The sequence below is a fragment of the Microcebus murinus genome, chromosome 21 (genome assembly GCF_040939455.1).
Source record: "Microcebus murinus isolate Inina chromosome 21, M.murinus_Inina_mat1.0, whole genome shotgun sequence".
In the NCBI taxonomy this organism is placed as follows: Eukaryota; Metazoa; Chordata; class Mammalia; order Primates; family Cheirogaleidae; genus Microcebus; species Microcebus murinus.
The window spans coordinates 25901872-25926632 of record NC_134124.1 but is presented as its reverse complement, the minus strand read 5'-3'; the positions used below and the strand labels follow the sequence as shown (position 1 = coordinate 25926632).

Below are 24761 nucleotides of genomic sequence, written 5' to 3'. Positions count from 1 at the left end.
TTTATGCCTGAGCACAATAAAAGATATGGCACCTTGGGCACAAAATTAGTAACGTTTGGATTTCATAAACTCACCATTGCAGATACCAAAAATTTGATCTCCCCACACTGAGGAATAAAAAGTAAAGCTTGCAATTTAACTTAATGGATGCAATAAGCTGCCTGGTTTAAATTGCTTCTCGGTTTGGAAAGCAATATACATGGCAGGAGCCAGGCACACATATAAGCTAGTTCAATTGAAAGGATACCTCTAGCCACTGCACATGGTGGGATTTGGTAGGCAGTGTAAGCACAGGTAGAGTCAGTGCATGTACATTCTCAGAGTACATAAGGAACTCAGCATATGATCATGAGATGGGGGGCTTCCACTTAGCACAATCCAGAAGGCCTAGAAACTTGAGAAACATAGTGGTGTTCAGTGAACGAGGCCACTGGGGCAGCAGATGCTCCTTCATGTAGGGTTCTCCAGTGGCTTGTGGGATTCTATACCTCTAATTAAGACCAGGTACGTTCCTTGTGCAAAGCCTGTTGGGAATGGTGATCTCTTTGTGGGTTTGCACACATGAATGTGTGTATGCAAAGAGGGCAGAGTTAGGATAGGGAAGTAATGCATTCTTTCAGCAAATTTTCCTGCTTATAATGACTTTTCTACCTCACACTTTTTTCATGTTTTTGATATTTGGCAAACAGCTATTGGTAAATGTGTTTATTTGACTGAAATGAATTATCAGATACACATTTTCCAATGCGTAAAATACTAATTTTATTTTATGAACTATCGCCAGTGACCTGTATCACATAAATATCTGTGAGGTTGTATTAGTTAAGATGAATTGATTGCAACTATTACACCTTTCAAACTAAATTGGGAGGCACTGACACATGCAATTGTAAACCCTGGGATGGGATGAGCTTCAGGGTGTTTTGACTCAGCTTCTTAACTATGTATGCAAAAACTCAGATATTTTTCTATTTCTCTCTTCTATCCTCTATAGTGCCAACTTCAACCCAAAAATGGTTTGTCTATGAGGTCACAAAATGCTGGCAACAACTCTTTACCTCTATGCTTCCTTGGATGCACCATAGAAACAGAGAGATAAACTTTTCCAAAAGCTCTCTCAAATAGAAGAACAAAATGTCTACTTTTCTATTAATAAAAGCCCCAGAAAGTCTCCTTTTGTCTATCAGTACACTGAATGGGCTCATGCATATGCAAGCAATATCTAAAGCTAAAGAATGGGAATATGCTGAATATTTTACTCTAATTATACGAACCTACCATAAGTATCAAATACAGAATCAGTTTCTCCAAAAGGATATGGGCTTCACAGATATCAAATTAAAATTGGGGTATTTGAGAAAGTGAGGAGGGAAAATGTAGAGAAGGCAAACATAACACTCACTGGAAGAAAGGGGTATAACAGAAATAAAAATCATTAATGACAAACATAACACTCACTGGAAGAAGGAGTAAAAGGGGTATAGCAGAAATAAAAATCATTAATGTTAGGTTATGACTTAGGATTATCATTATAGTTCATTTTTCCTGGGTTATTAACCATGTATCATAGGTTGTTGTTGTTTGCTTATTTCAGCCCTTCTTAAATAGAAGTGGGAAGATGTGGAGTATCTCAGATTCAAACACTGCTGGAGGGAAAATGTTTTGGCATTATCTGCTAATGATGAGTATTTTGTGTATTCTATACCCCAGAAATTCTATCCCTAGATTTATTCCAAAAAGAATTGCATGTACATATTTACTAAAAGATGTGTACAAGAAAGTGCATAGTTGCATTATTGGTCATGGACAGGAATAAATATAACCCAAATCAATAGTAAAATGAATAAATAAAATATGATATTTTCATATAATAAAATATTGGACAATGCAAATTGGCAAACTATTGCTATATGTAGCAAAATTAATTTGAAAAATAAAGATCTGAGAAAAATATGTTGTACATACATATATATGCATAGACAAATAGGTAATATTCCTGTTTCTATAAAACTTAGTGATAGGTAAAATTCAACTATAATGCTCAAAGTCAGGACAGCAATGACTTTGAAGTAAGAGAAAAAAGAAAGAAATTGGGAAGAAATGAGGACATTTTCTAGGACATTAGCAATATTTTATTTCCAGACATGGTTAGTGATTTTATGGTTTTTTATTACAATTTGTGATAAACCATTGAGCTATATTAATATCTTATGCACCTTATATAAATTTTGCTTCACAATAAGAAAAAATACTTAGAAAGATTAAGTTTAGGTATGAAGGTTAGAAGAAGAGCATTACATACCTACAGGCAAGAACTACTTTTGTCTTCAACAGTGTTATTTTCCAAAATTTTGCAAGTGGCTGCCACTTGGCAGGATACTCAATGAACACGTAAGAAAATAAGAGGATGGGTTATTTTTTAATGATGATTCAATGTCTGTCAAAATTAGCTTAGTAAAACTCATTCACTCTCTTTATATGTTTGCCTATGTAACAATTACAGTTAGTGGTAAAATGAACTGCCTATATAAAATGCTATTGCATGTTAACCATCATCTCTTCATTAAATGCTGTTGGTTGCTTGTGTGAAAACTCAAATAATATATATTGAAATTATTTTTGGATTAAAATGAAACGAGCTCACTCTAACCTGTGCACCAAAGTGAGACTCTGTCTCAAAAAAAAAAACATAAATAAATAAAATTAAATTAAACAAGACCAAGGTTAATGCAAGAAACCAATTCTAAAGTCATCTTAACTGTCTATGGCTGTTGGATAGGATAGAAATAAAAGCGTGGATGCTAAACTGTGGTTAGAAAGAAATTTCAATGAATAATTATTAAACTGGCATATTTCTAATTTATCTACTTATAAAACACCTCAATGTGATTATTAACAAAATGATAAAAATAGTGCTTTCTATTTCTCATTTGTGTACACTTTGCCACCGAAAAGAAACTATGGGGACTTTGTTCCACTTCATGTATGGCTTCACAACCTGAATAATCTTGGGAAAACTAGAAAACTAGGACAATTCATCTTGCACACTACACACTATCATGGACATTTATTTAAAAGGCAGTAACCTGAAATGAATCCATAACTATGTTAGTCCCATGCAACAATTCTTTTAATTATGTGGCAGAACATACACACTATGCTGCCATTATTACTGGACTGAATGACAACATGGTGACAGATTAAACCAATATAATTTGGGGTGCTCCTTTCCCTTACTACAGAAACACACATGGACTCTGCATTTCTTCCTGCGTTCTGACTATGAAAATCCAAGACCAATTTTAACTACAGAGGATATGCAAACCATAAAAACTAATGTCAGAGTATGATGCATTTCTTGATTTACATTTCTTGACTTACCATCAAGGTATATATGAAGGAAGAAATACAAAGCATTTATTTATATGATGACAATCATGCATTGAGTATGTATGATGTCCATCACACACTGAATGCTCAAAACTGGACAGAGAAGAGTCATTCTTAACCCCAGATGCATGTTAAAATTACATGAAGGGCTTTAAAAAATGGCAGTGCAAAAGGCCTACCTCTTACGATACTGACTTATTTGGTCTAGGATGGGACCGAGGCATTGGTATTCAACTAATTCTAAGATATAGCCATAATTAACAGCTACGGTAAGAGAATATGTCAGATGCCCCTGGACTTCCTTTTCTTAGAGTAAATAACTACTTTGGTAACTGCTCTTAGGAAAGTCAGATGTCATTTAGTATTTCAATGTAACCTGGAAATTAAAAAGAGCATGGCTCTTAATATTTATATACTAAGATAGCCCCTTATTAGTGTTTCCCAAAGCATGAGACACCTGCCCCTGGGACATAGACGATTTTAATTAAATGTCACATAGGCATAGTATTAAAAGATATTGAAATACATAATTAGAAAGTCTTTCCCTTTTTAATTTTGTTTTAGTACATCTAATTATATTAAGGACAAAGTCTTGGTTTATTTCTAATTTGTCTTTAGCCTCTTTTAACAATTTGCTAATCTGCCTTCTACAAAGAGCAACAGCAAGCTCCGCACATCTGGTAGACAAAATTATATAATTAAAATTTGTTAATTTTTGTTCTGATTTTACTGTGTTTGCCTTGCAGTTGTCTTCTGTTATGAAAAGGGACACTGATTTTCCATTTTTTATTATTTTATTATTAAATATAATACATACGATAATTATACTAAAATGATACTTGGTTTATTAAAAAAAGGGAAATAAATGACCAGTTGTCACTTACATGTGGCAAAAACTAGAAGGGTGGCTGAATTGGAAAACGATGCCTTATATTATAGATTTAGATTTCTTAATCCTTCAGGTAATCAGCTCATATTTGAGACTCTTTTATGGAAGACACAGTTGCAGATGGAAAAAAGTACAAAATACAATGCTGATATCAAAACACCTCTCATCTATTTGTGCACGTAAATACCTGAACAGCTAGAAAAAGACAACTCACGTAACAATGCAAGACAATATTACCAGCATTTTCACATGGCAGAACATGACTAAGCTCTGTCTGTCAGCACCTCCAACTTGATATTAAAGTTATTTTTATCAGTGAGTCTCTGTATTCACTTTTAAATGGGTAAGGAGAATATTTTACTCTAGAATACACAATATTTTGAGGAACTGATAAAATTTTTGGTCCTTTTACTAGCAAAAATAAAGATCATATGTATAAACATGCATAATTTTTCACATATTTGCAAGGGGAACACAGATGGATAGGAAAACTACGTACTTTTACATGATACATGGATGAAAGATTAAATTGTTTCAGATTTAAGGATAGTTTAAAAGTCACTAAGAATAAGTGTTTGAAAATGAAACTTGGTTTTATTGCATGCAATATCTGCATATATTCCGATGCATATTAAAATATATCAAATTCAAATGTATTTAAATTGTACTGAAAATTTTTATCACTGTAGTGTGTTCTCTGTGGCAATAGGAAATAAGATATTTTAATTTTTTTAAATATTTAAATATTTGGGACCATGGAGCTAATTTTTTTAGGTAATTGATGAAATTTCCACTTTCATACAGAAGTTTTACCAACATATATACATACAACTGAGTGATCATATTCTGGGGACATTTCTTTCTTTTCTTCTACAATTGTGCTATAATTTTGATCTTTAAGTTCAAGTAAAACAAATGCCTAATCTGTTCTTGTGGTCATAGCCAATTCTAGAAGACTACTCTTAAGTTTGCATTGACTATTTATAGATAAAATATTTTCTCAAAATCAAGGTTTTATTGTTCACTTTACAACATTAACGAGTCTTATCTCATCCTTATCTTTCAGTCTTGTTGCTAGTACTGGTCTTCTTCCTCATTCCTCCTACTCTCATTATATAAATAGTTTATTTTTATCTCTATATAATATGAATTTACATAACTAGGAATTATGCATTCTCTAGATCATAAGAAACGCTATGCTCATTCACTCATTTGTGTTTATTCACAGACATCTCTTATGAGCTAAGCGCTATTCTTAGTACGTCGAATTATTACTTTTTTTAAAAGTTCTATACTAAGAATGAGCACAAATTAGTGTTCTAAGAATGTATTTAAGAAAATCCAAAATTACTTTTGTTCCTGGAATTCTGTAACAATATAAAAATAATCCCTGATGGAATTTGAAATCATCTTAAGTTCACCCCAAGTTTAAGCATGTTTTTTAAGTCAGCAGGTTGGTTTCATAGGCAAAGAAAAAGCTTATGTAATAGAAAATAGCTGTTTGTACAATTCATAGATTCACACATTTAGATCTTTTTTCATACAATAAGGCTAAAAGCCTCAAATAATTATGAATCCATCTTAGAGAGAGAGAGACTTAATGGAATAACTAGGTAATTTACTGTCTTTTATGAGTAGTATATTATTACCTCTTACAAAGGCTCCAACATTAATGTACAAATTATAAAATGAGGCTCCCAAGGAATCCATACTTCTCCCTTTTGTTTTCCCTATCATTATTTTGTCTAGTCTTTTCAATATCATCAAATACATAATCACCAGTAGCAACTAGCAGAACACATAACCATTGAAAAGTTCATGATTAATTTTAATCAAGAATGTACTTTCATATCAAAATAAAAGAAACCCCCATCTTGTTTAGAGAACTTAATGTGATCATTTTTATGTAAGCATTTCTGAAAAAAAATATTAGCTAGATAATCCATTTTTTAAAAGCTATTATTCTGGAGCATACATTTTTAATTACCCCTTGTAAATATTTAGGAGTGGGATTGTTGAGTAATATGTTAGGTATATGTATAACCTTATAAGAAATTGCCAAATTATTCTCCAGAGTAGCTATACCACTTTTTTTTTTTTATTTTCACTAGCAATGTGTGATAGTTCCAGTTGCTTCACATCCTCACCAACATTTGGTCTTGCCAGTATGGTTTTTATTTTGCCCATTTTAGTAGGTATATAGTGGTATCATATTATGATTTTAATTTGCATTTACATAATGGATAGTGGCTAATGTTTTTTTTTTTTTTTTTTTTTTTTTTGAGACAGAGTCTCACTTTGTTGTTCAGGCTAGAGTGAGTTCCCTGGATTGGCCTACTTCATAGCAACCTCAATCTCCTGGGCTCAAGCAATCCTACTGCCTCAGGCTCCCAAGTAGCTAGGACTACAGGCATGGACCACCATCCCCGGCTAATTTTTTGTATATATATTTTTAGTTGGCCAATTAATTTCTTTTCTATTTTTAGTAGAGACGGCATCTCAGTCTTGCTCAGGCTGGTTTTGAACTCCTGACCTTGAGTGATCCGCCCACCTCTGCCTCCCAGAGTGCTGGGATTACAGGCATGAGCCACCACACCGGCCAGCTAATGTTGTTGAACCTGTTTACATGCGCTTATTGGACACCTCAATAACTTAGATGAATCTCAAAGGCATTGTGGTAAATGAATTGTACAAGTCTAATTATATTATATTCTTGAAAGGGAAATCTTCAGTGATGAATAACAGACCACTTGTTGCAAAGAGTTAAGGATTTTTATTTTTTTATTTTTGAGGAGATAGAACTGTTAAGTATTCTGATTTGGGCAGTACTTATGGTACTTACAAGAATTTACATATACGCTAAAATTCACACAACTCAACACTAAAAAAAGTCAGTTTTGCCATATGATAACTTAAAAGTAAAACTATTATTCTATAAACTAAATCACTGAATTTTTCAAAACATCCTATGACCTAAGATTCTTGGGAAATTTCTTGATACTAAAGGATGCGGTAATTGAACTTAAAAATTTAAAATCTTGTGAGGAGAAAGAACATTTTATTAATAAAATGGCACTACGGTTTCTTGTTAATTTGATGCACAGTTTTGGAATCTCTTTTTGACTTTTAGATCAGATATTACCTTCCATGGTTCTTTCCTATACAGATTGAATTCCAATAACAAATTTTATGGATAAGAAATAAGTGTACTTCTGTTAATGCTCTCTATGAGAATCATTAATTGTTTAAAATTTTAAACAATTAATTAATGCCTAAATCATATTAATTAATTTGAAATTTGGCAGTAGTCTTTGTCATTTATTCAATGCAAAGTATTTAACTCTATGAAAATAAATCTGTTTAAACACATTAGTTAAATAAAGTGCAATAATTTCCTAACAATGCCATAAAATAATTATGTTTCAAGTCATTGACCTAATAGAAGAGTCAATAACTGGCTCCTGGTCTTGCTAAGATTTTTCAGTAGAATGGAGAGCAGCACTGTGTATATCTCTAGGGAAGCTACAACTCAACAAACACTTTAGTTAGTAGCCAAGCAACTGAAAATCGATAGGTAAACTACAATCCTCACCATTCACCAAATCATATAGGAATACTTCTTTCCTAAGAATGTAACTGATGGTATTAGTATACGAAGTGTTTTTCCTGATCCAAACTCCTTACGGGGAATGCAATTCAAATTCTTTACTAGGGCTGCAAGGCCATGGTTGAAGAAATGGCTTCCTTCCTCCCAAATCCTATCTCCTGACTTTTTCATCCTCGATCACTGTCCTCCAGCCATTTGGGCCTTCTGTTAATTCCTAAACCAGACCAGGCTCGTATTCCTTTCAGGGCTCTTGCATTTGCTGTTACCTGTGATGCAAATGGTCTCCCTTTCAAGCTTTCCATAGCAGGAATTCGTATCCTTTATACATAAATGGCCTTTCCTGACCATCCTATGCAAAGTGAAATTTGCTGATTTTTTTCATCATGCCATACATAGTTTTTATTTCCTCGCTATTTATTTTCTCAACACTACCACAATTTAAAGTTTATTTATGTATTTGTCTGTTTAATGTCTGCCTTCCCCAGGATTTCAAGGTCTGTGCAGATAATCATTGTTTTATGCTCAGTGCCAGGTGTTATATTAGAAACTCAACATTTATTGAAGGCAGGAGGCAGGCAGGAAGAAGTTTGTCCATCTTGTATTTATTTCCATTCCACATTTAACACAGCACTTCAGACCTCAACAGTTAAATGATAGCCTATTTCAAGAGGAAAATGAACAGAATTATGTGGATTTACAGTTTAAAAAATAGTTGAGTGTAAAATATGCACCTGGCTACACAGCTAGATGCACATTTCCCTAAACCAGAGGCAGCAAGTAAAACAAATCAATACATAGGTATGATATTGTCTATAAGTAAACTTATAAAAGTAGGATAATTTTTAAAAACATAAAATATATATAATATAATTATGTTATATTATAAACATTAAAATATTTTAAAAAAATTTTTTAATGCTAGAATATAAGTTCTACAAGAGCAAGGACAATGTTTACCCGTTCAATGCTGTGTCTTCAGCACCTAGCATGATGCTGGGAACACCATGTGTAGGAATGAAACAAAATGTGATTAACAAAATAAATAGAAATTCAGGAAGGTACATTGGGGTCACCTGCACCTGAATCAGATTGTGCCCCATTGTTAGGCAGGGGTCAAATCTGCACGTGGCAGATAAAGGCAAGGAGGGCAGGGTGGTTCCTATGGGTGGAGAAGTGGGGGGTGGGGAGGACTGCAGGAAAACGCAGCTCGTGACCCCAAAGAACAGAAACCTGAGGTTTTGAGGCATACACACCTGTGGAGCTGCAACTTTGCTATAAGAACACCTGTCAATCATGTATATCAATCATCTGGTAACAGCCCACAGCTCCTGTAAGCCCACCCAGAGCTAGGTCAATCAAATAAACTACCTGAGAGTCCTTAATGTCTTTCTCCACTGGTGGAGACTGACCGGTTCCCCCCTGGAGCATACTCTTGCTTTGTATAGCTCCCTTCTTCTCTGCAATGAAAGCTGTTTGTGAGGAATTGCTTCTTGCCTGTGGTCACTCCGTCGCACCAGCCCTACTTGTGAATTTTCCAAGCAAGGAGCCAAAGAACCAGGACAACTATCTGTCAAGAGGCCAGACCTGATAACCTCTATCTCAATTCTTCTGTTTTATGTGCATTTGCATTTTTCTGATATATTTTATTGAAACTCAAGTGAGATATTGTGAAAAAGTTGAAAATGTTTCTTTTTCCCTTTTTTAAAAGAACACAAATTTTAGAAAAAATGAGTGCAATTTTTATTATGCAATTAAGCAAATAATCATTGAACATCTATCAGGGGCAAGGCACGTCTATAAAAGCGGGGTTATACTGCTGGTGTTCCTGACTTCATGGATCCTGGCTTCTAGCTGAGAGAGACAGAAAATGAAAAGTAAATCTGACAAACCAATAAACAACGTTAAAATTTTCCAATTACTAGAGGCTGAAGTAAATATTAAAAAAAGAAGAAGATAAGGGCAATTGAGAGTACAAGGTGGAGGGGAGTTTGTCACATTAAGTGATCAGTGTAAGCCTTGTTGAAAAGGTGAGATTTGAACAAAGACTTGTAGGTGAGTAACCTATGAGTATCTGGAAGAAACAAACTACATAGAAAACAGAATATTCAATAAGATTTTTTTCCTGTTATTATCATGACTGATGTCCCAAGTCTGAGAAATATAGATGACAAATATGCTCTCATTTAATAGAAATGTGGTAGACTGCTAAGAAGAGACAAAATTTGCTAGAGAAGCTCAAAAATCAGCCCTGGAGCCCTTTTCCTTCACCTATCCTGCAGCTATATAATGAAAGTTTAAGGATTCAATGAAAAAGGGGCTCTTGTGGAAGAGGTTTCTTGGCTTAAGAGTAGAAAGAGCTGTGGGAAATCTTATTTCCCCCTCCCACAGTGGGAGGTTGCTCCTCTGTCACCTCAAGGGAAGTGAACAGGAATTCGAGAAATCCACTCATCGATGACTACTATGAAAAAAGACTAACAGGTGGATTCTTATCCATACCCCCAAACAGGAAAACTTTCATACCTGCTTCGTAGCGTTCTCTAAACAGAGGGTGGATAGGGAATTCTTAGGGCAGTTTGCCCTGTATTCTCTACAGTGTGAACTGTCCAATGACTGCTGAAGAAATCTAGACTGGCTTGAACTACGCCCATAGTGAATTTGAGTGAGAGAGACCTTCGCTTTCAGAATCTGAAAGCAGTTTTGCTGAGGTTTTTTTTTTGTTTTGTTTTGTTTTCCCATGAACAAAGTAGATGCCAGAAAAATAGCTGTGCTGGAGCCATCTTAAAAAGACTACCCATCTGACAAGACAATGCTAGCAGAACCAGGTTGAATGTATCTCCAGAGTGGAGTTTAGGGAGCGTCTTACAATACTGGCCATCTTAGAGCATAGCCCATGCCAGGGAAGAGTGCAGTGTGGGAAGTCCCCAGAAGGGGAAGAAAGGAAGGATTATCTCCAGAGAACCATCCGATCCCACCAGGAAAAATGATTCGGCACTTAAACATCTATCACCAGATAGATCTTAGTAAAAACTAAGATCTTTCTGTTCTTTTAACTCACCTCCCTCACTCCATCTCAATCTTGGAAAAGCCAAAAGCAGCATAACAAGAACGTGTGGGAGAGGCTAAAAAAGTGAAGAAATAACATCAGTCTGCAGAAATCTTTGGTCGGGCTTGATTAGAGAACAGAAAAAGATTTCAACTGAATGAGAGATCCAAAGATTAATTTACATGAGACGTTAGTACCTGAAAATGAGGTGATTCTAAAGCCTAAAGTGGATGGAAAAGCTATGAGATTGGCCTGAGTTCTTGATTAAGTATGGGGAAGAAAGATGCAACAGATGAGATTTAAATAGAAACAGAGTTTCTGGATCACACCCTTCTAAATCCATCCTGTTTAATAAATTAGTTATAGAGACATTAAGGCAGATTAAGTATCACCTTAAAATAGAAAGCATAAAATTAAAGATTTTTAAATTAATTAATACTAATATCTAACCATGGCTATAATTTTGTTATTATACATGTTCCACATTTTTAGATGAGGACAGTACATATTCCAGTATGCCATATCAATTAAATGTCTTATAGATATATAAAAAAATGTTGACCATAGAGTTAGGGAAATTTTCTAAAATAATTTAGTTTATAAAAACAGCTTAGGCAATATGGAGATACCTTAAAGCAATACAAGTATATCTACCATTTGATCCAGCAATCCACTACTGGGCATCTACCCAAAAGACCAAATGACACTCTACAAAAAAGACACCTGCACTCAAATGTTTATAGCTGCACAATTCACAATTGCAAAATTGTGGAAACAACCCAAGTGCCCATCAATACATGAGTGGATTAATAAAATGTGGTATATGTACACCATGGAGTACTATTCAGCTTTAAGAAACAATGGAGATATAGCACCTCTTGTATTTTCCTGGATAGAGCTGGAACACATTCTACTAAGTGAAGTATTTCAAGAATGGAAAAACAAGCACCACATGTATTCACCAGCAAATTGGTATTAACGGATCAACACATAAGTGGACATATAGAAATAACATTTATTGGATGTTGAAAGGTGGGAGGGGGGAGGAGGGGATGGGTATATACAAACATAATGAGTGAGATGTACAACATTTAAGGGATGGTCATGCTTGAAGCTCTGACTCAAGGAGGGAAGGGGGCATGGGCAATATATGTAACCTTAACATTTGTACCCCCATAATATTCTAAAATAAAAAAAAAAACAGCTTAGGTATAGAATAAACTAACTTTACCTAAATTTTTATAATTTCCAAAAATATGGGTTTATGAAGGTTGTGAAGTAGTGAATCATTAAATTATTTAAATAATAGAAGTAATTATTTAAGCAATTTGTTGTGGAATTGAACCAAGAATAATCAATTTCAAATAAAACTTATTATCCAGAATATACAAAGATCTTCTACAAATCAATAACAAAAACAGACAATCAGTCCAACTTTAAAAATGAGCAAATACATTTTGAACAGATGTATAACAAAAGAAAGTAAACAAATGGCCAATGAAGCATATGAAAAGGAGCTTGACATCACTAGTTATTGGGATGATACAAATCTAAGCCACAAAGAAATAATATTTTGCAGTCTCTAAAATGGCTAACATAAGAAAGACTGGCCACACCATCTGTTGATTAGGATGGGAAGTAACTGAAACTCTCATACATTGAAAATAAGAGTGCAAAATGGAAAACAGTTTAGTAGTTTCTTGTAAACTGAAATATACATCTACCCTATGACCAGCATTCCATTCCTAAATATTTACCCAGGAGTAATAAAGATGTGTTCACAAAAGGACTTGTATAAGAATTCTCATAGCCACATGAATCATAATAGCTAATAACTGGAAACAACCAAATGTCCATCAACAGGAGATTACAAAAATAAATTGTGATATATTTATATACTAGTGTACAACACATTATCAAATGTACAAATTTGAAAAATTCAAGAGGTGAAGTTTTTTAATTATAAAAATGATTAAAAAAATAAAGAATTCAGAATTCCTTCAGCAGAGTGAAATTAAAAGAAGATGATTCGCTTAAATGATAATGTTTTACCTAGAATCATCTAAATGTCATTACTGACTAAAATTATTTCTTCAAACTTGCCCTACTAAGAAGTACTAGGGAAAATCATTTTCCTGTTAAGAAAGGGAAAATATCTGAGTGTAGCATCAAATTTAAAGTTGATTTGTTTGTTCTTTCATTTTGGAATAATTTAGCAGGAATATGTATTTACTTAATATCTTTTTTATGTGATGGAAAAAGTACTGTTTTCTGAGATGTAAAGTAACCATCTACAAGTTGCAGATGTGTATATATGTGCATGAGTGTATGACACCTTCCTTGCAGAATGACTATTTGAAAGGAACTAAAAGCACACTTGCTTATTCTAATAGAATAATTTGAAGGAGGGTATTAGAAGAAAATAAGTTTAAAAAGCAGTTGATAATTTAGCATCTATTCTTTTACCAAAATATTGTAATTTATCAATATTAAAAAAATACTAAGGCACAATAATCTCTTTCTGTGTGTATTTTTATAGGCCACACACAGGGTATTTTACACTTAATGCTAAAATGTTCCCCCCCAAATTTACTGTATTTCTTCATTCTATTGTATCCAAGTCTTCATGTCTTAATATTTCTGAAATTAATTGCAAACTTACAATTGATATGTATATTTAAGTTGGTCATGTTTTTTCCCTGTAAAGAGGAGTAGAATAAATCTAAAAATTAAAAATTTGACTGTATTTGGCTACTTATATTACCAAACACTTGGAGAAGATGTTTCGGTAGAAGGTGATGGTAGGAAAATGAATCCATTTTCAGATTGTAACTTGAATACCTTATCTTATGTGTACCTAGATTATTGGGTAGGAACTTAGTGGAGCAAAAACCCATCAACTGGCTATTGAGTCTAAGTTAAGATAATGCTATAGACCACAGCATTGCTTTATTTAATTGTCCTTAATGTAATTATTTGTCTATCACATAGATTTAAAAAAAAAAGAAAAAGTAAAATAGTCTTCAAAACATTTCAAAAAATTTACACCATTTTTCTTCTTTAAAAGATTACCATTTATTTTCAAGTGAAACCCTTTGCAATTGGGAGTAACAAATCCAACAGAATATTGTGGCCTAGAAAAGAATGTAAAAATATTGATACTAACTGGTCAGATGACTCTGGATGAGTTTTAGCTCATTGTGGGGCTCAGTTTCTCTGTTCTATGCTTTCACTATGCTAGAAATCTGGTATATCCTTTTATAGCACCATCTGACTTTCCTGTGTAGCATTTACCTGAGTTAAAATTTAGTAATTATTTGTACATTTCTTTGATCATTGCTTGTCACCCATGAGACTGCAAACTCAATGATGGCAGACACCATGTCTTCTGCTGACCCCTAATTACACACCCAGTTACTAGCACAGATCTAACTCAAAAACTATTTCTGTAATGAATTAATTAAGACATGATACATTTATTTCTTCTTTTTTATATCTAGAGTTGCTTTCTCAATTATTTATTTCAAATGTGTTTTCAAAAGCAATTTATAAAAAGGACCAATAACCAACAAAAATGAACACAGAAAAGCATCATTTATTTCTTCTTAACAAGATTATGTTGACATGCTATATTCAATTTGTTTTGACCATTTTATTTAAATGTACCTAAATAAATTACAGAACTCAGTGTATATTTGTCCCACTAAATAACTTTGGCTCTACAACACAGTTCGGTTTGTGGCAGACTTTCAATTATTATAAAGGATCTTTGCTTTAAAAACATCCCTTGTTTTCCCCACTATTATGCTATTTGTTATTCATATAGTTTTCTTTATGAATGGGTAGAGAGTGTAGTATCAGGGCTACATATTTAGCATTTACATGGTATTTTATCTATGCAGAGTTATATAATGATTTTTATAATAATATAGAATTATTACCATATTTTGTGCTCTTATATCATAATACTACAGGGATTAATATGATTTGGGGTTAAATTTTATTTTTACCCTAAGCCACTAATATGTAACTTAAAAGGAGCTTTTTATTTCCTTGTAAAGGATATTTATTCTCTAGTGTATGGAACAAATGAATAGGAAATAACCCTCCCAGGAGGGCAAAGTGGAGAGACCTTTTACATCTCAAAACAATTCAAGTACTTTCTTACATTTAGAAAGAAAAAGAACCACTATACTTGTGTAATGTGGTATGTTGCAATAGGAATGCATGGAGGAGATATTAATCCTGCCCTTCAGCTAATATTGAAGGACCCTTGGATAAGTCCCTTAATCTCTCCATATCTCATTTTCTATAGTTGTTGGAAGAAGAAAATATTATCTTCCTCATCTAACTCATGAGTCTATTGAGATAATAAGAATGTGAATGAAAATGTTTTTGTAATAATTTAAAGACCCCATCAATTTCTAAAAATCATAACTTCTTGTTCCTTTAGATATTAAAATGTAAGTGCTTTGATATTGCTATTCTATAGCAAAGTTAATTAAGCTGCTGCTTGAATGATTGAGATAATTAAAAACATGTCATCTTTATATATCTGTATATTAAAAATGTACATATTCATATATTGAATTTGTATTGAGTATAGTTGCCTCAATTTTGTGTTTCACTTTCACAAGGATTTTTGTAAGAAAACTGAAACACAACATTGCACGAGTTATCCTGTAATTTTACTCAATAGAAGGCAAGATCTCTTCTTTAAAAATGAGATAGCATGCCATAGTTAAGTTTCTGGACAATGAACTAATTGCAGATTAAACCATGCTTTACTTCCATAAACACAACCATTGAGGAAATATATTTTCTAAAAGATAATTTTGGTTAAGACTTAATGTCAGTTAGTATGTTTAGTATGTTCTTAAATTCAAAAACAACTGAATAGCAGACTATTGCTAAGCATTTCTGTCTAGAGCTTTTCATCAAAACAATGGAAACTGAGTACCTTAAACCATGCCTCTGTATAAATTATTTTGATTTATTTGATCGGCTGAATGGATCTAAGGTATCTGTTCTAGACTCTAGCATCTGAAGATAGAATCAGAGAATCATAAAAATTAAATCTGATAAATATCTTATAGATAATCTAGTGCAGCTACTACAGTTATAAGAAGAGTATTGATGCACTGAAACTGATCACAAAAACACAGAAGATAATAGTTACATATCTAAAATATAACCGGTTATTATAATTTATACATATACATTAGTACACTTACCATTATATGTAGTTTACTTATTGTTATATCTATGTATCTCTATCTATCCACATATAACTTATCATTATATAGTATGCTACTTCTAATTATCTGTTGCTTTTAAGCAAGTCATGTAATCTGTCTATAATCCTGGTTTTCTAATCTGTCAAATGTGCTTGACAATAACTACTTTGCAGAGTCATAGTGAAGACTGTGTATCTGTATGTGTGTGTTTATGTAAATTGGATTCAGTGTATGTGCATATATGACACAAGTAGGACATGAAATTGATATTAGATTGGTGACTATTTGGTTTCTGACTTGGAAAATGTCACGTCGATCTCTTATAATCCAGAGCAGAAAGAGGTAGGCTTCTCTTTATGTCTGTCTGAATAAAGTAACACGTCTGGAAGATCCATCTCAATTGAAATCCTGAATCTTTAAGCACTTAAATTGTGCTGACACCCATAGTTGTCAAACAAGTCCCCAAATGCTCTAATTATAACTTTTAATCCACCTTCTGTAATCAATCAATTTGGCAGAAGTCCTTTGGAGAATGACAAGTACGTATCATTCTAGTAAAGCCTACTTTACTTAAATTCAGAAAAATCTGTCTTAGAATGGCCTGGGAATTGGAACAGAGAGGTAGCCAGAACCCTCATAACATAATATTTACAACAAAGATAAGATCTCTAAAGGGAGTCTTAACTTGCTTCCAATTTGAGTGGAAATTCTTAGCATGAAACAAATTTTAAAACTATTAATAGAACAGAGACCTCTATCATTAAAATATTCCTCTATCATTAAAATAATCAATTATTTTGAGATGATTGGCTGTTCTAAAATGAGTTTAAGATATCAGAGAGACATGTTTATAACTAATTATTTAAATTAAAAGCCAATTTTTAAGCTCATGCCTAGAATCTGGATATTTTGTTTAGATAGTGGTGAGCAACTGGATTCTGGAAAATACTGAGTTATAAATATTTCTTTCTCCCCCCCCCAGATGTTTGTTTGCCTCAGGGTAGACTATTTGAAATGCAATGTCTACAGCTCAAGCAATTAAATATGCTGAGGAAATGATTATTTTTTCTAGATAAAACCAGGTGGAACATATAGAAAGGGAAAAATGAGCTTGGCTGTAGAGATGAATTCTGTAAATAAATACGGTTATATTGAATCACAATATTTCCTCTACATGCATGGTCATAGCCCATTAAAGTTAAAAACTATGTAAAATTTAACTATGGGATAAAAGCACTTTAGCAGATCATAAGAAAAATCACCTAAAACTTTGCCTTTCGGGTAACAGCTACAATTGAAAATATTTATAAGCCTTTAACTCAATTTTCTTTTTAAAAGCTCAAGGCTAGCACTTCAAAGTTAGGTTTTAGTCTGATTATTAAAAATTCAATCCAATTCATTTCTGCTCAATCTTACTTTAAAAATAATTCTTCATCACTTGAAGTAGATTATAAAATCTCATTTTATCCTAATAAAATGAAAACATTTTTCTTGCTTTACTTATTCCTACTTACTTACTCAAATAATTTTCCATTGTATCCTAATTGTTTTCTTCCTAATAAGGTATTTTTTTTTACTCTGAGATGGAATAAAGTTACTTGAAAGAGTTTATAAAATTATATGACTTGTTTTTAAACTTAAATGTATGGCTATATGTATGCGGAGTATATACAGTTTGTGAATATAATTATATTTGTGAATATAGTTATATATTCATGTATGTATGTTTGATTTTTTGCAGCCAATTTCTTCATATGTAATGTGGGTTTATTGAGATTCTTTATATTACTTCTAATACTTTATGATTTGTGAAATACACTCAATGGTTTAATGTAAATAAAATTTTGGATGTTAAATTATTCATTGATCTGAGCTTAATAATAAAGTAGTAATAATAAAAGCACTTTTAAATATTAACTATAGTGATGAATAAACTTTTGGAAGTCAGCAAGGTACAGACTATTTTTCTTCAACTAGGCTACTTGTTGAAAATACTCCTGTTGAATATACCTAGTCTCCACCCCAGATATAAGGATTCAGAATCATCCAGTGTATGGTTTAGGTATCTCCATTTTAGTAAATTGCCTAGGCGATATTTATCAAATAAGATATGTGAAAGTTTAGAAAATTTTGAGTTTCAGAAATTAACTGTTTCCATTATAAGAAGAGACATTAGCTATTAATAATCTCTATCTAATGCTTTATTTTTCTTTTTGTTTTACTTTTGTATGGACACAAACTAATACATTTAGTCATTTAATGAGAGGAAAAACTTATTCTTTAGAGTTATATAAATTTAAAAAAGCCAATTACATGTTTCTTTTGTTTCTGTTTAACTTTCTAGGTAGTTTTACTGCTACTGTTTATCCCAGAAGACTATTTTATATAGGCTCCTAGGGTCCCAATTTATTTATTGTTCTTCCTCAGGATCAGCTTCAGAGAGTAAAGATCCTATTTACCTCCATTATTATTCAACCACTCAAATAGCTTTTTTTATGAGATTGCAGCAAATTGAAACTCTGATGACATTCTCTGCACTAAACTGCAATGACTCCCTTCTTTTCACTACTGAGAAAATGTAAAAATCACCCTATTGGAGAATTTTCATGACAGATAGCTCCTATTATTTAGAGCTCTTTAAAAAGCTCATCTAGAATATTCTGGTAAGAATTGAAAATTAAAATGCATCATAAAATTTCACTTTTTATATCACAATGAAATTGAAAAGATGGATCTGTTGCAACAAGACCTCTTAAATACTATATTATAGTGGACAATAATAAAATTAAACATGTTATGGTTAAAATAGGACCATTGTAGATAAAATAAATAAGAATATCCTCATCTATTTAGTTAAGCAATTGTTTACTAAGAAGGATGTGATTTGAAAGAAAGATATATTCCCCTATGTCTTGTCTAGATTTTAATCCACAGGTTTCATAAATGGTAGAAATATGGGAAAGATGATAAGCAACTATCATCTATCTAACCTCTGAAACAAATTAATGGCTACATATGACTTTAAATATAAAAATTTGTGTTCAAATTTTGAATAGAAAAAATATTTTTCCAGGATTCCACTAAAGTGTATTGCATATAAAATTATTTTCAGTGAAAGATCCGCCTCTTCTGAGAAAACTACTTAATCTTATACTCTTGGTGAAAATATATTCTGTTTTTAAAGTAAATGAGAAAGAAGGTATAAAAAGTGCTGAAAGTGTTAAGAAGACCGTCTCTGCTTAGAAACTCCAAAATGCGGTTTTCACTCCTTGTTTTTCCTGGGTCCCCAGAAAAGATAGGTCCAGAGAAGTTGACTAGATATTGTCAATAAAATTATTTAAAAAATAGTTTAATTCTTATCCTTTCAGTTCCTTTGCTACAAGTACTACATAAGATTGTCAATTCTTAAGAAATTCCTTAGGACAGTGTCTTTATTTCTTTTATGGCTAGTTTATGTTATTTTTTTTTCTTTTTCTTCTTTTTAGGGGGGATGAGAGATTTGGAATAATTTTTAAAGAGCTTTCTTTCAAAATGTAAGTATAGAGAGTGAAAGTAGTGCAAATAGTGGACCTCTAACCTGACTTTGGTCCTGCTGGAAAGCTTGGAAGGGAGAGGCATTTAGATAGGTAGATGAATAGTGAACTAAGCTACATGAAGGGATAGATACACTCCTCCAATATTCTTAGTGCAAGGAAGTTGAAGAAAATTTAAATGCAAACATTTTGGAGAACACAACATGCTCAGTGTTTTCAGGAGTCCAATCTTCCCCCTTCCTCTCTTTTCTATTCAGTGCAGCAAGGCTCTAGAAAATTAATGCATACTTCACGATTTTGGTCTCACATTCACCTGGTTCAGCATATTTTTTTGACACTGCAGCAAGGCCAACTCTTTCCCAAACATGCAGTCCCCCATGGAAGCATTTAACTACACTCTCCACCCCGTGCCCAATAGGCCCCCTCCCATCTCAAGGAAAGGGGAGTGATAATCAGAGAAGGATCCCTGGGTTTTATTAGTGCTCCTTGGCTTCATCGGCCTTCTGTCTGACTGTACTGTACGGATATGCTGTGTAGATTTAGAGTTGTCCTATCAAGTTAAACAAGCCTTGTTTCTATCTGGCCCTAACCAAGATTGCTGTCCCTGGTGCTGAACCATGTTGCCCATCGAGAGAGTCAGCTGCCGGGTCAATGAAGGCTGGATAGAAACCCTGGCTGTCTGACCTTAAGAATGCCCAGGTGCAGGAGCAATCCATACTTCAGTGTACAAGAACAGGGCAGCCCGCCCCCTCCCCAACTCCTCCCTCATGCATGTCTCTCGGGTGTGCTCCAGGACCCCATTTGCAATTTTGTCCTCCAGACCCCCACCCAAAACGCCTTCAACATGGCCTAAATGCCGGCGTGTATCAGCACAGCCCACCTCGACATCAGATTGCAGTATTGTCAAAATGCTACTCCCAAATACAAAGTCTTTATGAGGCTAGCTTTCCCACTCTAAAACAAAACAAAAAATAAAATCCAATAAATTAATAAATAAACGAAAGTGACCTTCCTCTTTCCTCCCTCCCTGTTCCTGCCCCATATATTCAAGTCTCCCCCCCCCCCATACACACAGTAAATTATAAAACCCCAAATCCTAGGAGGCTGTTTTAAATCCGGGTGGTCTCCTGAGTTCCACACCCCCACCCCTTCCCCCACCTCTTCAGAACAAAACGCCGAAAAAAGCACATCTTACCCTGGGTAGAGCGATAGCAGGAGCAGAATCCACACCGTCATTTTCTGTGAAAAAACAGGAGTCGAGTAGACTGAGCTTCCTGTGCTCCATATATTTGGCGAACTCATCGCTTTTTTTTTTTTTCCCCTCTCCTCTCGCCTGCCTCTTGCCTTTTCGTTACTGAAGAATCCCTCCCCTTTGTATTATTATTATGCTTATGATCTGATGGTGGCTCCCCCCACCTGCCTCTAGTAGATCCCGTCACTGGGGAGCTGTGTTGCTCCCAGCTTAGGGAATTAATATTCAAGGGGCAGAAATAAGATCAGCACAAACGCTTGCAGATATCATCAAGCGTCAGCTCAGGCAGCGGCTTCCAAGTCTGGGGGAGTAATATAATTGAGGCAGGGGGAGGGTACAAGGAAAGACTCACACTGAGACAAATAAGGGAGAGAGAACGGCGAGCACACTCATATGCATACTCATGCCCCTCACACTCACTCATACTCCCCCAAGTCCTGCCTTTCGGGTTTGTTTATTTCTTTGCTTTCTTTTGATTTTTTTTTTTTCTTTTAGAAGGGGCAGGGCCTTGTGTGTGAGTGTGTGTGTGTGTGTGTGTGTGTGTGTGTGTGTGAGTGTGTGTGTGTGTGTGTGTTTGAAAGAAATAGAAAAAAAATCACTAGAGACTCTGCGTGATTAACTACCACGCAGATTAACCATTAGGTCAAAGTGGAAGTGATGTACGCTGCTGCAGCACGGATTAACACATGCGTGGTGGTGTCTTTCCAGCGCTCTTTAACCCTTCACTGCACACACAAGCATGCGAGGACTGGCGTTGATGGGGACGACAGATGCTTTAGCAAGCCCAGAAACTACATCACTCAATGACAGACGGCTTGTGGTAGTCAGATCTGCCAAGCATCCTTGTTTTAAAATCCTGCGGTCTTAGAAATCATGATTATACTGTTAGATGTGGGAGAGCAGACAGTGGGGGAGGAGTGGCTGTTTCTCTGAAAGCCACTCTGTAGGAAGGCAGATTTGGTGGATTCAGTTTGAATGAAGGGAGAAAACAGTGACAGAATTAAAAGACATGGAGACAATCCATGCTCCCCAGGATTCATTCCTCCCTTGTTTGTTCTCCATCCCCAGGGAAAAACTAAAGACACAAACTATTTGAATGTGGAGTAATATAATTGCATGGGGATAGATGCTTGAGTAAAGAATACAGACCAAAAAATAGGAGGCTGCTTTTTGTAGAGGGTGTGGGCAAAGGAATACCGTCCAGAGGTAGAGATTGGTTTTTGTTCTCCTCCTCCTCCTCCTCCCCTCCTCCTCCTCCCCTCCTCATCCTCCCCTCCTCCTCCTCCTCCTCTTCCTCCTCCTCCTCCTGCTCCTCCTCCTCCTCCTCCCCCTCCTCCTCCTCCTCCTCCTCCTCCTCCTCCTCCTCCTCCTCCTCCTCCTCCTCCTCCTCCTCCTTCTTCTTCTTCTTCTTCTTCTTCTTCTTCTTCTTCTTCTTCTTTTGTTAGTAACAATCCTGAAAGTTTCTGGGGTGAGGGAGTGGTATTAGCACGCTTCCTTCTTGCGTAGAATATTACCTTGGATACTGATATATAGAAGGTACTCATCAATGCCAAAGTACTTCATCCACCACAGAGGAAATCCCATTCACTTATTTTGGGGAAAAAAGTGGAGGAGAGTTATGTCATGGTGCCTGTAGAATCAAGATAACACAATGAAGAAATGTATGAAGAGTAAAACTGGATTCCTTCATGGAAAGTAACAGGATGTCCTCTCAAAACAAGTATTTTTTCTTCAAGAAAAAAGTCTTCTAGGAATGGAACTTGAAGGAGGAGTCCAGGAGACATAGGAATAGAACATAAGAAAATCTGGTCCACAATTTCCATCACTAACTCTAAAATATACCCAAGGAAAGCAGAGAGAATTACTGGAGGCTGCTGCCAATGATGTAGGTTGAGGAGATGCATTCTGACAATGAAGCAGAAAAGGCCTGACAGACACACCTGGAAACCTGCATGACTTTAGAACTCTGCCTTAGGCAGAGATATTGTGAAGTGTTGGGAAAAAATCCAATAAAACAGCAGGGAGATTCACATGCAGTTTCGACTTTTGTTCCAATGTCATTAAATGGAGGCGAAGCAGACATAAATCCCCTTTCTTTGTTATTCTCTGTTACGTGGCGAGAACTTTTGCCCTGTCTTGTATTCATAATTTTTCTTTTAATGAGTCTAGGTTGTTTATTACTATATAAACAATGAAGTGATCCAATCATATTTTTGTAGGCTAAAGTGTATATATTACACTTATATTTATATTTCTTATATATATATGTGTGTGTGTGTATATATATATATATATATATATATATATATATTACCTAAATGCTTACAAAAACCAAGCAAGTTAAATAAATGGAAGAAAATGGCTGGTTATGAATCATTAACATGGTGGAGCCCATGCACGTGGAGTGCCCATACTCCACCTGAGTGGAGTTGCTACTGCTCAGTTCTGTGTCCTAGTTTTCAAAACACACAAAACAGGCCAAATCAAAAAATAGTTATGCAAGCCACAGGTTGGAAATTTTTTATAGGGTATTAAAATATCTATATGTAACAATTCTGTCTTTTACCATATAAGACATTTCTAATTTTTCAAGTGAGTTTATTTAGAGACAAGAATAATGAGGCTGTGAGAATGAATGTTGTCACAGTCACGAAGTAGTGATTCACATATTGATTCCTTATCAGACTCATAATGATCCCTGTAAATTAGAATCTATTTTAATAATGAAGTATTTCACTACATATTAAGAGAAACCGTAGAGGACATTTTACTATTTATAGTATCTGGGTACAATTTCAATTATGCCATTCATGGACAGAATGGCTTAGTATGTCTGTAGATCTTTCTCATCTGGTGATTGCTCTCTGAAAAAAGTATTTTAATATATTTTCTAAGATTTTGCAACACATGTTATATTCACTGGTATTTATAGGAGAACTCTTCCAGTAATTTTTTGTTATCATGTTTTAACTATATTTATGATAAATATAAATAATTTCTATTTAATACACATGAAGCTCATGTTTTCATTGTAAGTAATAAAAATGTATATATTGCAGAGAAGAAAATGTAATACAGTTTTCTCACCCTTCATAAGGTTTATATCTGAGATCCCTGTAGCAAAAGACAGATTAACAAGAAAAAAAAAGCATACACATCCCTTTAATATAAGTTTTATGTGACGTGAGAATCTTAAGAAATGATAACCCAAAGAAACAGAGGAAACATTGTATAATTTATGCTAAGTCTGATAAAGAAGTGGGTTGTCATGAAGAAACATGATGGACAAAAATAGGTATGATCTAATGGTAATAAACTGGTAGGAACTCAACAAGTTCTGTCAGTTCACATTCTTCTTTGTGTCTCTGTGTCTTTAGAGATAAGGACATTCCTTTTCTCCAGATATAAGGAGGGGATAAGTATCTTATGGCCTATTTTCAGGGGAAGTTCAACTAGGTTTTGTTGTCCATGTAAGGAGCAAAGGGGCAAGGGGAATTTTTTTTTTTTTTTTGTAGTTTCTATGATCTGATTCAGGAAAGAGGGGATACAGAAGAAAGTTAGAGTAACCTGCCTGCTTCTGTGGTTTTCTCAATTTCTTTCACCTTAAAATACTCAATATGCCAAGGTGCCATATTGTTGTGTAGTGTGTCATGAATCATATCAAATTTTGGAATACTAAACAAAAGAAAGCTATCACTCATGTCCTCTCATTCCAACAAGTCATTGTCAATATATTGGAAAATTGTTTTGGAAGTTAATTTTCTATTAATAAAGTTTTACTTTTTCTGTTATGATTATTATTATATTAAT

The 24761-nt window shown here is 34.2% G+C and overlaps 1 protein-coding gene across 2 annotated transcripts in view; it reads right to left on the bottom strand.

The window, feature by feature from the left end:
• GABRG2 (gamma-aminobutyric acid type A receptor subunit gamma2) overlaps positions 1 to 21585 on the bottom strand; it is a 91596-nt gene extending 70011 nt beyond the window's left edge. Inside the window, exon 1 of one of the 2 annotated variants that reach the window (XM_012753006.2) lies at positions 20895 to 21585. In XM_012753006.2, the coding sequence (XP_012608460.1) occupies positions 20895 to 21001 (107 nt within the window). In that variant the 5' untranslated portion in view covers positions 21002 to 21585. The remainder of the gene's footprint in view (positions 1 to 20894) is intronic. The other variant, XM_012753005.2, reaches the window with a different exon arrangement.
• Between the last annotated feature and the right edge of the window lie 3176 nt (positions 21586 to 24761).